This window comes from Aethalodelphis obliquidens, unplaced genomic scaffold (genome assembly GCF_003676395.1).
Source record: "Aethalodelphis obliquidens isolate GAN/ISIS:26980383/991018 unplaced genomic scaffold, ASM367639v1 scaffold6, whole genome shotgun sequence".
Lineage (NCBI taxonomy): Eukaryota > Metazoa > Chordata > Mammalia > Artiodactyla > Delphinidae > Aethalodelphis > Aethalodelphis obliquidens.
Window position 1 is genome coordinate 9,638,087 of NW_020837950.1, and position 16,927 is coordinate 9,655,013.

Here is a 16,927-nt window from a genome sequence, read left to right on the forward strand (position 1 = left end):
TTACAGACTCCAGTTGTTACTGTCTCAAAACCGTTGATTTGGTAATTTGCTTATTTTCAAAAAACCGGTTGTATATTCTGCGCAGCCTCTTCTGGCTGAATTGAAGGCCATACGAGAGACTGGATGTCTGCCCATCCAGTTCCTCCAGGACACTTCCTCCTGCCCTTGAGTCACCGCCGCCGCTGGAGAATATTTAATGCCAAGCTCAAAATAAGTGTTTAGGAGACTTTCAGTGGTGGTTTCAAATAATTACCATGAGAGCTTTGGTAAAAGCCTTTATCCACAAAACTATTTAAATTATATAATTATATCCCCTACCTCACTCTTCCTTCCTTTCCCGGGATTTGTCTGTCTTCGTTCTGTGCCGCCATCCCAACACTGAAAGATAGACTTAGACCCAGATTGGACACTTTCTGCCTTTCTCTCTAGGGTACCCAAAACGAGAATAGATGCCTCACAACGAATTATTTGCCTGATGGAACCTACCATAACCCCAAATCCCAAACCTCTGCCCAGGGGCCAAGAGCAATTTACCCAGCGCTGCAACTTCCTTTTCTTAGCTTCTTCCGTTCTTTGACCTGTTTCAGATGGCGTGACCCTACTGGGAGATTGGGCCATTTCCTCAATTACAGTGTTTTATATCTACGCCTGCCCTGGAAAGCTCATATCTGTGTATCAGCAAAGCATGAAAAAAATTTTTTTCTCTGTTTCCCTCTTCATTATATTTAGCAATATGTATTGATTAAGTGCATTTGCTTGGCTGCCTTCCACTAAGCTGTTTTAGAAGACCTCTTTGGCCATATGTTTTTAATGATTTCACCTTCTGTCTGCCTTTACCCATTTTAGAAAAGTGACTTTATGTTGGTTTGGTTCTATACAAGTATGTTTTTAAAGGTTATGTTCTAATATAGCCTAGGAGTTTAGAAACACCAGTTTTTCTGGTCAGAAACTGTCCGAGAGAGAGTGATCCTGACGGGATGAATACTAAATGGACCAATTGTATATAAATGTAATTTCTCTTTATTCTCAGGTATATGTTCTTTACCACTTACTACCGCCTGCAGTAGCTAAAGAAGTAGTTGATATATGTGTTGCATAGGGTTATATGGAATGACCAGTGTTCCACTGAATCAATAATACAGTGTCAAAAGATAATACCCAATGGTTTACCGACGTTGCTGTCAGGGAAATCATAACTCACTCTTTAAGAACGTGCTAACATTGTCCATACTTGATATGGCCAGAATGTATTATTAAGAATGTCATTGGAATGTTCCATTGATTTGTAATTTTAGGGTATGAACATTTGGAGAGTGTAAAAATAGAGAAAGAATGAAACATTATTTGGCCATAAATTTGTAAATACCTCATGTCTTAAATGATGATGAGGTGGGGCCACAAACCACCAAAACAGCTAATAAAATAGGTGTTAGTTTAAGATTTTTATATATATTCTCTTATTTGACATTTTAACTTAACTGATAGTAGGTTTTAAAACCAAGTAGGTAAACTAAGGTTTTTTCACACACACACACACACACACACACACACACACACACAGAGTATTTATTTATCTGCTTTTAAAAATCATCAATACCTAAGAAGTTAAGTTGATGGTGTTAGAGCTGAAGAACATGCCAGCGAAATAAGTCCTCTGTGTTTTGTTTATCATTAGTTATTTTCGACCTACTATTTGTGAAGCTCTCATTTGCATATAATGCTATTTTATGTAACTGCATATATATATATATATATATATATATATATATATATCTTGATGGGAGCTTAAAGTCTAACATATATTGATGTGGTCATCTGCAAAAAACATAGTATGAGAGAAATGCCAAATCACTTTGTAACTTTCAAGTTATTTTCTGCTCAAGAGTTGTATCAGGGCCTCCCTGGTGGCGCAGTGGTTAAGAATCCACCTGCCAATGCAGGGGACATGGGTTCAAGCCCTGGTCCAGGAAGATCCCACATGCCGCGGAGCAACTAAGCCCGTGCGCCACAACTGCGTGAGCCTGTGCTCTAGAGCCCGCGAGCCACAACTACTGAAGCCCACGCGCCTAGAGCCAGTGCTCCACAACAAGAGGAGCCACCGCAATGAGAAGCCCGCGCACCGCAATGAAGAGTAGCCCCCGCTCACCGCAACTAGAGCAGCAACGAACACCCAGTGCAGCTGAAAATAAATAAATAAATAAATTTAGTTTTTTAAAGAAGAGTTGTATCAGGTTAGAGACAGAAATTAAGAGATAAAGAAAAACAGTCTAGGTTAACTTTATAAATATTTGTCCTCCTACCACCTAGCAAGAGCTACATGCCATATGAGAAGAGATAATGCCATCTTTTCTGTAATTGAGGGAAGACAGGTTTCCAGATAGTTTTTATGTAGAAGAAGTAGTAGCTAGTAGAGTTGGGTGTTAGCAATGAAAAAGTAGATTGAAATAAAATTGCCATTAGGAGATTTCAAAAGGAAACTGAAAATCATCTCAGTAATATACCACTTGGATTGCACTGATGTTGTGCAGTGATTGACAGGTTGCAGAACATTCATTCTTCTTTGGGTGTTGACATCTCTCTTAGACCTGATGTCAGAGGAAGGAAAAGAATTAGTCTTTCCCGGAAATCACCTCTGAGCCAAGCACTGGGCAGGACACCTGAGTTAGCACATCTTGTCACCACAATAACGCTACAAAAGAGATATTAACCCAATCTTATGAATGAGAAAAATTTCATTGAGAGAAATTAAGTAACCTGCCTGAAGAAAGACAGCCATGAAGTGGGAGAACAACGATTCAAACCAAGTCATTCTGATACCATATTACTGCTAGTTAGTCAAGTGAAAAAATAAATAAGGACGAGGTAGATTGGAATACATATGTACTCCTGGTGAAGAAGTTTATCGATAGGCCATGAAATAAACTTACCTGTGACACCTATGATGTGGGATATAATCCTTTGTAGAACGCTGAGCCTAGGTAGCCACCTGATCCAAAAGTATTTTGGGGTTCTTGGTGTCTTAAGTTAGTGGTTGAAGCCATTCCTTATTTCTCATTTAGTTTTTTCATAAGGAACTTTTTTTCAAAATAAAACACCTAATATTTCCTTTCCAAGAAAGGTGAAAAATGCTTGATTAGCTTGTTTTCACCTTATATTCTACAACCACCTAAAGGTGAGGAAAGCCTTGTGTTCTGAGCCATGGGGTATGTTTCAGCTTCTGGAACTTAAGTCCTTTACCATGTGGCGTCATCGTTTTGCTTCAGATGTTATTGGTGCCCAGAAGCATCATGTGAACCCTCATGGCCATCCTTGGCTTTCTAACTAAAACAGCCCCACTTTTTTATGGTTACATATTTGTTATATGTTGATGGCTGCCTTCTCTACACTGATTGGTAACTTGTGCACATCAGCTGATGAGTTCTGAAGAGTTATTTTACAGTGACCCAACCTCCAGCAAGTTGCCTTATTTCATCAGTCACCGTCTTTGTTCCACAAGATGTTCTCCTGTAACATTATGTTGCATTTTGTCCTTTTGGTGGAAAGTAAGTGAAAACAGAAACCCGCTATGCTGCTACTGAAGTGAGAAGCACAGGCTTCATAAACTTAAGTCCATTCTGACAAGGGTGAAAGTTGTGTGTCTTCCAAAAGTGATTCAGCATTAGCCAAAATTCTATGCTTATTTCACTTAACTGGTGGTGAACTCGTGATAAACTTACGATAAACATAAATTTATCATTTGACCTGCACACATTTAAGAGATTCCCAGGAATAAATCCAGGTGCTGAAGGCTTATTTGTATTCTGACCCAAATACCAACATATAGTTTGAACTAAATAAGTATTATATGTATACTTTTTTCCTTTAACGTTTGCTCTTGGGCTTAGCCTTGCTGATGACTCCTTCTGGGATAAGATGAGTTATCACACATTTTCTTCTGTCACTATAAGTAACTGTGGCCCTGGAGCAGGATGTGGGTGTTACGACACCCATACGACACCCACACCACGACATTTAGGTGTTAACATTTTACACTGTCTGTAACCTTCACATCATTTCTGCTGGTTAGACTGGAATAGACTAGTCTTCTAGTCAAAGGCAAGAGGCTTTTATTTACCTCTCCTTAGGGATATTTCCACATTCTCTACTGGGGTGTTTCCTGGATATGTTCCTAAGTAAGACTCTCTGTTCTGTAAACCCCTGAAAGGAATCAGGAAGAAAAACCAAAGGCCAGAGGCTGAAAAGGGCCATTTTTATGCAAGTGCTTTCTGCAACATTACATTTGGGGCCATCAAAATCATAGTTCTTAGGTGGCCTAACATGTTCTTTGCACATCTGGCCTCTGGATTCTTTAGAGTGTTCCAAGCAGAGTTTTTGCCAAAATGCAAACGACATCTTGCACGCTATGATACTTTCCAAACAAGTCAGGGCTTTCAATTTATTTCACTATAAAAGTGTGTTCATTGTCTAGGGTGCCCTCTGTGATTTTTATCAAAGATTTCCTCGGCAAACGTCATGTAAAAGTAATTTTAAAAGATTATCATAGGGCTTCCCTGGTGGCGCACTGGTTGAGAGTCCGCCTGCCAATACAGGGGACACGGGTTCGTGCCCCGGTCCGGGAAGATCCCACATGCCGTGGAGCGGCTGGGCCCATGAGCCATGGCCGCTGAGCCTGCGCGTCCGGAGCCTGTGCTCCGCAACAGGAGAGGCCACAACAGTGAGAGGCCCGCGTACCGCAAAAAAAAAAAAAAAAAAAAAAAAGATTATCATAAAGCTGCCAGTCTTTGATTTCTTAAAAATTGTTGTTATTTTATTTTATTGGAGGGTATGGTGGGGGTCAGGGCAGGCCACCCTAAAATATGCCAGACTGGCATATTGAATATTTTGAATTAAAGTTACTTAAGAAACAGCCAATCCAAGAAGAACATTCTGACCCTCCTTTGTCTTTAGAAAGCAAGAAATAAATCTCCCATTTGAAAAGTACCCGCCCTGCACCAGGAGGTAGATAGACATCCTTATCACTAGAGATAGGAAATTCCAGGCCAAGAAGGCTGTTTAAACAAAATTTGTTACTGCCTCACTAATTTACTACCCCAAGCTTAAACGTCTCTGTCTTGTCAATTCTTTACAAATTTGTTGTTTCTTTGTCTAAAAATTATAAAAACTGCCTGCTTTGGTCACTTCTTAGGTCCCATTTCTATGAGACCTCCATGTGTACTAATTAAATTTGGGGTTTTTTCCCTCCTGTTAATCTGTCTTGTGCCAATTTAATTATTAGGCCAGCCAAAAAAACTCAAGAAGCAGAGGGTGGGAAATTTCCCCCTCCCCGACAGGTATTGTATGAACATGTTATCTGTTTTGCCAGGCAATACAAAAATGCAAATAGAACTTTATTAAGGCCCTTTGGTCTGAGTTAATCTTTGTGAGGAATTGTACTTGACCTCATTATCTGCCAAGCATCTTTCTTTCTTTTTTCTTTTCCAAGCGTGTTTCTTATGAACCAAATACACATTGTTTTCTTCTCATAAATCCACTATTATATAACCTGCTTGATCACTAAGTAGCTAGTCTAGGTGTTGATTCCATTATTCATTAGACAATTTCTGTTATATGAGATAGAAGGAGATGTTAGATCATAACCACCACTTTGTTCTCCATTTCCTCTGCAATAAAATAAGCACACTAACGTTTTATTTATTGCTCTAATTAAAAGTGTCCAAGATTACACAGGAGTTTTACAGGCAGTAAAAAACAATGGTCACACAACAAAATCATTGTAACTTCCCACAAGGTATTCTCCAATCATTAATAATTTGGTTATTCTTTTATTACCAAGCTTGTATTGATTTTATTTCCTCTCTTTATCAAGGACCTCAGTCCTGCAGGGAAGTAGAGATATAAACAGATAAGCAATTATACATCACGCTACATTGTGTAAGTATAAACACATATTTGGAGAATCCAGAAGGTGGAGGTATTCATGTCACCTGGAGGACTCAGGAAAAATAGAGTTGGGGACGTTTCTTGGTTTATTTATTGTTCATTGCTTTCCGTATGTAGTCTTAAGGGAAAGAAAGAGTGACAGTGGGGGAGAATAAAGATGCAGGGGAGAAGAGGGAGGAACAGAGGTGAGAAAAGAAGGCAGGTCTTCCTCCCAGCTCAGGAATTAGGGAGGATTAGGTAAAGGGAAGTTCTGAGATTAAGAGAGGAAAGTTGAGAGAATAATTTACGAATGTTCTCAGTAAAGCAGGGAGATGTTTGCTGCACTAACAGGAGCCAAATTTGGAGTCTGAAGAAGGGAAGAAAAGGTCTGGAGTAACCTCTGGGAACATTGGAATTGGCTAGGCCTGGGTGAAAGTATAGATCAGCAGTAATGAGCACCCATATAAGAGAGGAGAGCTGGAGTAGAGCCTGTCCTCAGGGGGAGGTGATTTTATTCCCTTTCTAGTCCCTGTTGTGTCAGGACTAAGAACAGAGAAGTGTTGGCTGTAGACTGAATTGTGACTTGGCAAAGCAGGAAAGCTTGGAGGAGCTCATAAGGGCCCCTGATGAGCACTTGGCTAGGTGCAGCCCAGGGACAGGGAGAGGAGAGCTGAATGCTCAACTGTCGTGTCCACATGGGATGCAGGCTGTGAGAGGTGCAGGCAAATCCCGCTTTCCCTGCGGCTCCTTCCCATACCTGGGTCCCCGCCTGGTGAGACGCCTGAATGCCTGTCTGTCTCCCCAAACTGCCTTTACTTCTGACTCTCCCTGATTATAGCAACAAATGCTCCTTTTCTTTCAGCCCACAAATAAGACTTTGTAGCATAAGGAGATACAGAGCTTTTATGTTGTTGTACTCTATGGTCTTTTATCCTTTTTCTGAGTTAGCTTCTCATTTATATATTTACACTTTCACATGTCACTAAGTTTAAACGTTTAAACATTTCCCCCTTCGGTAACCAAAAAGAAAACAAAGCAACAGCTAATGTAGTAATAAATTTATTTCTAGCTACAGGAGATAAGCTTCAATGCAATATGGCCGTAAAGTATGGCTCCCAGGCTTACAGGAGAAGCAATAAACTTTCATAAATAAAAGAATTTTAAAATACTCCTGGCAGTATAAATAAGGGTGAAATATAACATGTAACTGGCAGCACACAGCCAACAACAGAGCTGCTTACAAAATAAAACTGTAAACGAAAATAAGAAAGTGTTTGCAGCTTTTCTGTTGCTGTTACCCTGCGCCCTAGGTAGGCTGACTGGAGAATTCACTGTGCGAAGATTTTGACTCACCTTCTGAAATGTGATCTCTGTTACATCTCCTGACACTGTTTGATTTGCTGCAGATCTGTGATAATCACCCAGGAAACCCAGGGATGCTGACGCCACAAATAAGTTCTCAATACATTTTAAGATGTTAGAGAACGCCCTCAGAAGAAGGGAGAGTGGGGCGCACAGGACTGTGTCGAACAGGCTGGGTCATGAGGGGCTTGCACAGCCAGGGGTTTACTTGATTTTGAGTCTTGCTTTGCAGCTGATCTATAAAGAAATTTGAAGTCCTCTTGAGGTACATCTCAGGTTTCATTTAGGTTTTCAGATCAGGAGTGACTCGGGCAAAACTTAAAAAAACAGAGTAGCGGATGGATGGATGGATGGATGGGTGGATGGATGGATGGATGGGTAGGTAAGTAGATAGGTAGATAGGCAGGCAAGCAAATAAATACACAGGTACACACACATGCATTTCAGTGGACAGTGCCTTGGTTTGAAAGACTGTTGAAGTAATAATCCCTGTTATTCTCTAGAAAATTAAAGAGCACGAAGGAGAAGACTGACTGCCTGTCTGTCTCTCTCTCAAATCAGAAGTGATAATAGAGGGGAAATGGAGTGCTTCCAGTGGGGTGAAATCAAAATTTATCAGTGCTCTCATTCCATAAATATGTCTTTCCCGAGCGTCTGTAATTACAGGCACTGTTTGTGGCTGGGAACCACATTAAACATTGTCTCTCCCCTCAAGGAACTGAGGGTCTTGCTAGCATAGAGTGAATTACACATGATAGCATGGAGTGAGTCTGGGAGGGCTTGGGAGGACAGCTTGGTTTCAAAGATAGTGGAATATCTCAGGAGGAAAGGGTGGTCCAGAGAGAGGGAATAAAGGAGTCAAGGTTGTGAAGAGAAAAGCGAACGAAAGTTAGCTGGACTTGGATTTTAGACTTTATCATGTAAGCAGTAGAAGCCATTGAAAAATTTTAGAGCAAGAAGAGACTCATTTGTGTTTCAAGTTTGTTTTGTAAAGAGAAGGCTCTGTTGGTGGTAAAGACAAGATGAGAGACAGATGATGAGGGCTCTAGGGAAACAACAGGGGAAATGGTATGGGGATTTCACTTATGATTTGCTATGCCTGGTACTGTTGGTTTTGTTTTTGCTGGATAATGTAGAGAATGACTAGCTAGTACAGAAATTTAATTCTGAGTTTGGTTTCTCTACTTAGTAGCCATGTGTTTTGGGGCAAGGAAATTAAACTCTAAGTCTCATGCTTATCATCTGCAGAATGGGGACAATAGTTGTGCCTCCTGCACAGGGTTGTAGTAAGTGTTAACTGAAGTACTGTATCTGTGTGTAGCCCTTAGAACCATGACTGGTGTGTGGTACATGCTAAATATTGTTTTATTTTATTTTCATTTTTTATCTGTGTATTAATCTGCTTGTTGGTTCATTTCATCTATGGGAATTTGCTTTTAAGACAATCCAGGGTAATCTGCTATGGATAGTCATTGGTAAATTTACTTGCAGAATCTTGCTGACACTTTTTACCTCCTTTTCTTAAAATTCTCTTGGGCCAAAAATTTCCAGTAGGAAATAGGAGCGTGAGGCCTGTAAATTAAAACAGCTCTTTCCCCCCGACGTAAAGTGTGAACAGAAAATTTTGCAAAGAATGCTGCTATATGGCGGTCCTTCATGTCACTGTGTGGAACGAAGAACAGGGGAAGTGTTAAATGAAGTTCCAGCGTTCAGAGGGTTGGGCATGCTTACTTTACGGTACAACACTGTTCTGTTATTTCGAAAAACAGATCCTGAAATTCCAGAACGTAGTGTGAACCACATTTGAAATACGAATGTAGAAACACCTTCAAAAATCCCCAATATAAAATTTTAATTACCTCTGTCTTTGCTTCCCTCTTTGTGAAGATAACTCAAATAACTGTACCACAGTCTCAAATTGGAACAATAATTATATCTCCTTTGAATATAACAAAAATTATTATGTATTATTTTTTACTATAGGTATATTTTATTATATAAACATAGATTTGTTAAATTTATTATATAAATAACTGCGGGCTCAGATACTAGCACTCAGAACAAAACTCTAATAGGAAAGTAATTGTTCCTTACATTTCCTTGTGCAGAGCCCGTGTTCTGTGTCTTCATAATGTTAGGGCTCCGTTGAAATAAGAAGCTGTCCCTATCAGGTTATAGGAAAAGTCTACAGGATCTAGGGAGAAAAATTAAGTATCTTGAAATTTTTTCCCTTTGAAGAGCTGGGAAAGCAATAGTTCTTAACAGAGGGAAACAAATACAACCTCTCTATATAGCTGAGGTGAACAAAGCCTTTCTTGACACTAAAGGTTTTTATTGTGCCTGAAAATGAACTCTTCATTGATGGAAGGGGTTCTTTTATTCAATCCGTCAAGATTACTAGGCCACATGTCACCATCCCCAGCTGAAATACCGCATCATGAAATCGCAATTAAAATTATAGACGCCAATTGATGAAGTGGCAAGAGATTACAGATACTGCATTTCCTCCTCTTGAGAATTAAGTTTCAGTCACATTGACAACTTCTGAAAGAATACCCATAAATTATTTAAATTATATTCCCCAACTTTTCCCCTTGATTCATAGCTAAGCAATTTTGACTAGTTCAACGTCGTTATGCTTTAACAAGATAATGTACTGAAAATATTTTAAGAAGATTGCGACCGTGTGGTTGGAATAATGAGCAAAGATGGCAGGGGAATGGGTGATGTGTAGTCAAGTCCCAACCGTGCTAGGAACAGGGTATGGCTTTAAGGGAGTCACTCACTTTTTCTGACAATGTTTGTCCAGTCTTCTCTGAGGGGCTTTCGTGAGAATCAGTTGAGTAGAGGTATGTGAAAGCAATTTGAAATTTAAAAAGCACTAAAAATAACTAAAAGTAGTTGCTGAACAACCTTGGTAGAACAAATGGGAGTAAATGTTGAGGGCATCTTTCGTTTAATTTTACAGGGAACAAGGGAAACTCTCAGTCGTCACTGCACTACCCTTGGTGATGCTCTTCGGAAGGAGAATGACTTTGCTCTTATAATTGATGGGAAAACTCTCAAGTATGCCTTAACTTTTGGAGTACGGCAGTATTTTCTGGACTTAGCTTTGTCGTGCAAAGCTGTTATTTGCTGCAGGTAAGTTCTCCATGGTATTGTCGGATTTCAGTAATGAGCAACTGGATCCTAAGTTCTTGATTTTTAAAGTTCCTTGAAGTTATTTTATCCAGAATCCATAAATGTCAGGTTATTTATTTATTAATTCATTCACTCAGGGTTCACAAACTGGGATAGCATTTATTAGCAGAGTTTTGAAAGTGAGTCCTGACAGTCATTAATGATTATTGTTCATAATTTGAATTGGCAGGTTTCTTGCCATTCTGTGTTTATTTACCTGCATTTCCATCCAGGGTTGCTTCTCTAAAGGTTCTGTTTTCTACACTTAAATCTTTGATTCTGTTGCTTGGACTTATTTGGGGGAATGCATGATGGGAGACACTAACTGAATCATTTTCCAAATAGCTGAGCATTTTTCTGAAGGCTGTTTATTGACCATATAATCTTCTGCCCTCTAATTTATAATATTGCCTATATCCTAAGTTAAAATCTGTTTTGAGGTATCAAGGCCTACTCCATAGAATTGTATTTTTGTGAACTATTTAGCTCCAATCCTTCCTGAACTTCTTGTCAAAGAATCTTCCTCATGTCTTTGACTAAATTGTTTTAACAAAGTCTTCCTAAAATTTAAAGTATATTTATGACTATGCCCAGTCTCTTCCCCTCTGGTCACCATGAAATGCAAGGATTTTCCTCTTTGCCACCCACTTACTGAATCTTACCAGCTGGTCAGACTAGGCGTTGGGTAGCAGTTCTCAAATTGCTTTCTCTTCATGCGAGATGAAATACTAGCAGGGCTTCTGGAGAATTTCTCAGAATCTGTGCTTTTAACATTATCTTTAAAACTGTACTATTGGCAAACTTTATTTGTTTTACAAACTTTATTTGTAAAACTTTATTTTTTCTCTTAAAATATATTTGTGAATAAAAGAATCTTCTGCTTTTTAAAACTTTTTTTGGTCCAGGCTTTATTTACTTAAATATCCTGTATATGATATTGTCTCCAAACTTATAAGCCATGCCTTATAGGTATTTCCTAAATTTCAGTGGGTTGTTTTTGTGAAATACAGTTTAAACCATACTTAATAAATATCCTTGATAAGTGTCATTTCAGCCTATAAAATTATATTATACTCAGAGCATTAAGAGTTGCTTATTATTCCTAGGAATCTAATTATTTCATTTAATTTTTCTTCTCTGTGGCATGTATTAATAAATACTATTACTATAAAGCTTTTAGGCAATACAGTGTACAGATATTTAGTATTAGTAATAATCAGACTCTGCTTAACCATGAAGAAAAAATTGGAAATTATTTTCTTGACTGTCTTCTTTAAAAAGCATGAGAAGAGGGAGGGGATATGGGGATATACGTACGCATATAGCTGATTCCCTTTGTTATACAGCAGAAACTAACACAACAGTGTAAAGCAATTATACTCCAACAAAGATGTTAAAAATAAATAAATAAAAATTAAAAGCGTGAGGATACTCATGATTTTTTAATATCTGCTTTTCCAGTGATGTTTCTTGGCTCCTTTGTAAATCTCTTGACCATGTTCAACTCTGATGCTCTCCCATCAGGATAATTTTGTGCCAGACTTGGTTGTTTAATCACTTTCAATAACGGAGGCACAAGGATCAACAAAAGATTGCTCAAAAGCACATTAAGTGATATGGCTGTTGGCTCCTATTCAGAAACAGAACGGACCACAGAGCTGTTTAGATAAAATGACGGGTTCCCTTGAGCCTGCATCCGTTCTGTGCCGACTGTGTGCTGGGGAGAGATGCTGCACATACAAGGATGAACAGGACGTCCTGCCTGCTCTCCTTCGTATTTGTGTCTGCCTTGTGTTTTAAGCAGACTCACAGTTGGTTTGAAAGACGTGGGAGGCCGATTTCATCGCCGCTGAGCCTCATTCCTAGAGCATTGCTTAACACGGTACCTCCCACCATTCTTCAAAAAGTCGAGCCACAAAATTAAACAATAGCAGAGGGAGAGAAAAACTAGAAAGCAGAGTCCAGGGAGAAAAAAATACGTTCTGTGCTTGTGAAATTCCCTCCTGAGATCCTCGTTCTGGATGCTCACAAGTCACATGGACCTCAGCACCCCTCCAGGTCCCAGGCCCCTGGGAGGGACACACACTGCCGTGCACGTGCAGCTCTGCTCTGACACTGAGCTTATAAAGATGTGGGTGGCCCCTTCCTCCCTCCATCCTGTTTTATGCATGTTTGAGGACCATGAAGGTCCCTCTGCAGACATTGAGTTTTATTTAGAGTTTTAGGGGTTTTTTTAAAAAGTGAAAAACTTTCCTCTGCTTTTTTCCTCTAATTACCTTCATATTCTCTCTTTTCCCCAAAGACTGTGGTTCAGCTTCCGGTCTGGCTTTGAGAATTCGTCTAAGCCCATGATTACATCAGTGCCGCTGCCCGATTTATATCTGTGCACCTTCTTGGCCCGGTGCCGCTTGACATTTAAATTATTGGCACAGACCATCTTCTTGTCATTTAGCTTACTGACCTTGAAGCATAATTTCCATGATGATTCCTCACTGTGAGGAATAGGTGGGCAGTTCTGCATATCCTTCTTTGCAGTTAAATGCACGCATTCTTACTCCTGGTTTCTCAGATGATTGTAATCTCCTAGCCTCAGGAAATTCTCTATTTTACTCCATTATAAGAAACCCTCTGGATAAATACTGAATATTATTTCAAAATACAGTAGGGCACTGTTTCTCAAATTAGTTTATGTTCATGCTGGTTTTCTAGGTTTTTCCCTCAAAACGACTTTACAGTTTATTTCTTGTCAGTCCACACATGAAGATAATTCAGCATCTTGCTCTTCCTTTGCTAGAGTGGAAGTAGGCGGAAAGCCTCCCTTAATGGATAATGAGGCTCTGGACGTTAGCTCCATCTTCAGGATTACATCAGCCACTTGTCTTCCCTGACATTATCAGCATGAAGGGCAGGAGGCAGTTTTTAGTGTTTGCCTAATTGACAGAGTTATAAAGATGAGCGTTTTCCCTGAAGCGTCTACAGTTGAATTGAAAGAAACAGTTGTTCTCTGTCAGTTGTCATGACATCTCTTACTCACCATCAGTTTCTAAAGGGAATACTCAGAGACAGAAATAATCCCCTAGCCCCCAAATTATTCAGGGCTTTGGAGTGCTGGTTTTGGTTTACAGAGTGAAGGTTGCATGTTATACATCAAATAATTTTTTCAATTATGTAAAATCCAAGAAGTAAAATAAAATCTGTTTTTATCAGTCTACCAAGTACTGTATTTTCATAGGTACTGTGCAGGTTTTGTTTTCACCACTGTGTGAATTTACCTGTATAACCTGAGTAGTTTAATAGTAAACATGCATGTTATGTTAAAGGATTTTCTGGTAAGTTTTCCTAGTCCCTTCTTCAGGTACACTGATTTTTACCATTTGGTGTGATCACAGATACTTTGGAAGAACAAATGAAAGCTATGGACGAATTTTACACAGACATGTTAAATTGAATGTACCGCTTCAGGGATTTCACAGACTCCCTGGCACTCCTTGGACAGGTAGAGGGGGAAAAGGCTTGCTCCAGGACTCAGGGAGATTTGATCACACAGCTAAGATCAAGAGCTATTCTACAAACTAACTGTACCAGATAAATACTTTCTCATCTCAGCTGCCAATATTTTATGCCCTAAGGTCTTACAGGTTGTATAATTGATAGAAGGGCACCTTAGCCGGGGATTTATGGAATGCTTGTTCTAGCTTTGCTGCCCTGGCACTTTGGATACCTAATGGAATCACTCTGGCCTTGGTTTTGTGACCTGTAAAATGAAGAGCTTAGCATGTAGCAGTGATTCAGATATTCCAGGGAGAATGGATGTCTACAGCAGTTAAGATTGGAGCTTCTCTGGCATAGAAAGGTGGGAAACCCATGCACACAGGCACCCTTCCTGGGTTAGCTTCTTCCAGCTTGAGAGCTACTAGGCCAGGGGACCTCTCCTAGCCCTTTCAGTTTTTGGATGAATCCTACTTCTTTTGGCCACTCTGTGGGAAGAGTCTGTCTACTGCTTGGATCTGCTTAATTCAGGGAAGCATCTGTTCTACCTCTTTTAATATTCCCTCCAGAAGAGAGTGGGAACGTTGCAGTGGAGTATCGCTGTGTGTTAAATAGCATGTGGTTTCAGAGATCCTCGTCAGTTCACATAAGCCAGCCTTTCAAAGAATCTTACATTTTTTCTGTAGTTGTCAGTTTAGCTTAAGCATATTTTGAAACTTATGTTCTGTGACAGTTGGTTGAAAATTGGCCTAGAGCCTCCAAGCTTTTAGACTGTCTAGTAATCACCGTTCTTCTACATAATTTATGTACTCATGTCTTCTGAAAAGCAGAAGTGAAATTGAAGTAAGCATTTTTCCCTACTTGCAACATCTCTAATCAAAGTTTAACCCCCTTTTAGGCCCTTTTCCCCATAGTGCATAAGAAAACACTTGACTTCAGTGAGTGTCCTCACTCGGGAGTGGCATTCCAGGCAAAACCTTTCACCTGAGTCCGATCGAGGGGCCCTCCAAGAAGGCGTCTAAAGGGACACCTTGAATACTTTCTGTCATAGCCTGAGAATGTTAAGTAAAGGGTCAAGACAGATCCGCTTCTTGAATCTTTTGGGATTGTCTTAAACTTTAAGGATTTGTCTAAATAAATGTTCTACTTAAAGGGTAGTCATAAAGCACAAATGAAGCTAATAAATGCTCAACAGACATTCCTTTAAAGAAAGAAGTTTGTGACCACGTTGGATGCCAAGCAGATGTTTGGCTTTGAGAAGACTTACAAACGCTTAATGAATGTCAACCGTATATTTGCTTCCAAGAAAATATGAATAAATGTTGGCAATGTTGAGAGAATATTTCTTTCATACATGTATGGCTAAAAGAGGACACACTGAATAAATCTTATAACTTCATAAAATGCCCATATTTTGTGTTAACATAATAATAAGTTGCTCAGCCCTGTTCATCTCATTTGCTTTTCTACCTCCACTGAGTAATGTTAAAGGAAATACATGGCCATATTATAGGCTGGTAGCCAATTATGATGATGTACATCATTAGGGAAGTCCGTATTGGACAGTAAAATATCTAAAAACTTACGAGAAATCTAAATGCTATAGAATCCCACTGTAATTCGTTATATAGTTTTAGATGTGACTCAATTTACATAAACCACCATCACTAACACACAAACACACACTAATTAGAACCACAGATTGTATAATTCTGATAAAACAGAGTTAGACTGTACTGGAAAGTATATCAAGCATAAGTGTAAAGCTCAGTGAATTTTTACAAAGTGACACACTCCCGTATCAATCACCCAAACATGACCAGCACCCCAGATGCCCCCTCATGCTTCCTGTATTTTATTATCTTCCCAAGGATAACTGCTAACTTGATTTCCATCACCATCTTTCTTAAGATATCTTGTTCATTTCAGTCTTTTTCTGTTTTGTATCTTGCTCATTTGGAGTAAACGTGTCTTCCATAGCTACATTCAAATTCTTTATGATTCTTTTCTGTTCAGCAGTTTTAAGTTCAGAGCTCTGCAGCCTCACACTAAAGGCCTCCCTAAAGCTTTACATCAATCAGTAAATCGGTACTACTCTAATATGTTCTTCAGTCAAATACAGATCCACCTAAGAGATAACTTACACTTCTCCTTCAGTTCTACAGTGATAGAATGAAACGACTTAATTTTCCAATTTGCTGAAGACATGGTATGTAGAATCCACGGCATTATCTGATCTGTCAAACTAGTGATCGCACCATGTGGGAAAGGGAAGCAGAGTTAGTTTGGTATAACTGGTTCTCCTTGAACCCTTCATAGTTTCTAGTGATTATCTCCTTGTTAATAAACCTATCTGAGCGATCCCCACTTAGGGAAAATTAGTGTCTTGATCCAGACTAGAGTTCCAGGAGTTGAGATCATGTAGAATAGTAAGTCATGGCTGTCTAGAAGCTGTGCGACATGGAGTGGAGAAAAGAGAGACAAAATCCTAGCAGAAAGATGATCCTTGGAAAACAAAAGGCATATTGCCAAGAGAGCAGTGAGAGAAACAACAAATGCATGTAATATGATGGGCTTTATTTTTTTAATGTAATTTTTTTAACATCTTTATTAGAGTATAATTGCTTTACAATGGTGTGTCAGTTTCTGCTTTATAACAAGGTGAATCAGTTATACATATACATACCTCTTCCCTCTTGCATCTCTCTCCCTCCCACCCTCCCTATCCCACCCCTCTGGTGGTCACAAAGCACTGAGCTGATCTCCCTGTGCTATGCGGCTGCTTCCCACTAGCTATCTATTTTACAATTGGTAGTGTATATATATCCATGCCACTCTCTCACTTTGTCCCAGCTTACCCTTCCCTCTCCCCGTATCCTCAAGTCCATTCTCTAGTAGGTCTGCATCTTTATTCCCGTCTTGCCCCTAGGTTCTTCTGACCATTTTCTCTTTTTTTTTTTTTTTTTTTTTTTTTTTT

At 39.4% G+C, this 16,927-nt stretch overlaps 1 protein-coding gene across 9 annotated transcripts in view; it reads left to right on the plus strand.

The window, feature by feature from the left end:
* ATP8A1 (ATPase phospholipid transporting 8A1) overlaps window positions 1-16,927 on the plus strand; it is a 238,991-nt gene that overhangs the window by 145,760 nt on the left and 76,304 nt on the right. For all 9 annotated transcript variants that reach the window (XM_027103059.1, XM_027103063.1, XM_027103060.1 and 6 more), the window contains one exon: window positions 10,250-10,422. In XM_027103059.1, the coding sequence (XP_026958860.1) occupies window positions 10,250-10,422 (173 nt within the window). The remainder of the gene's footprint in view (window positions 1-10,249; window positions 10,423-16,927) is intronic.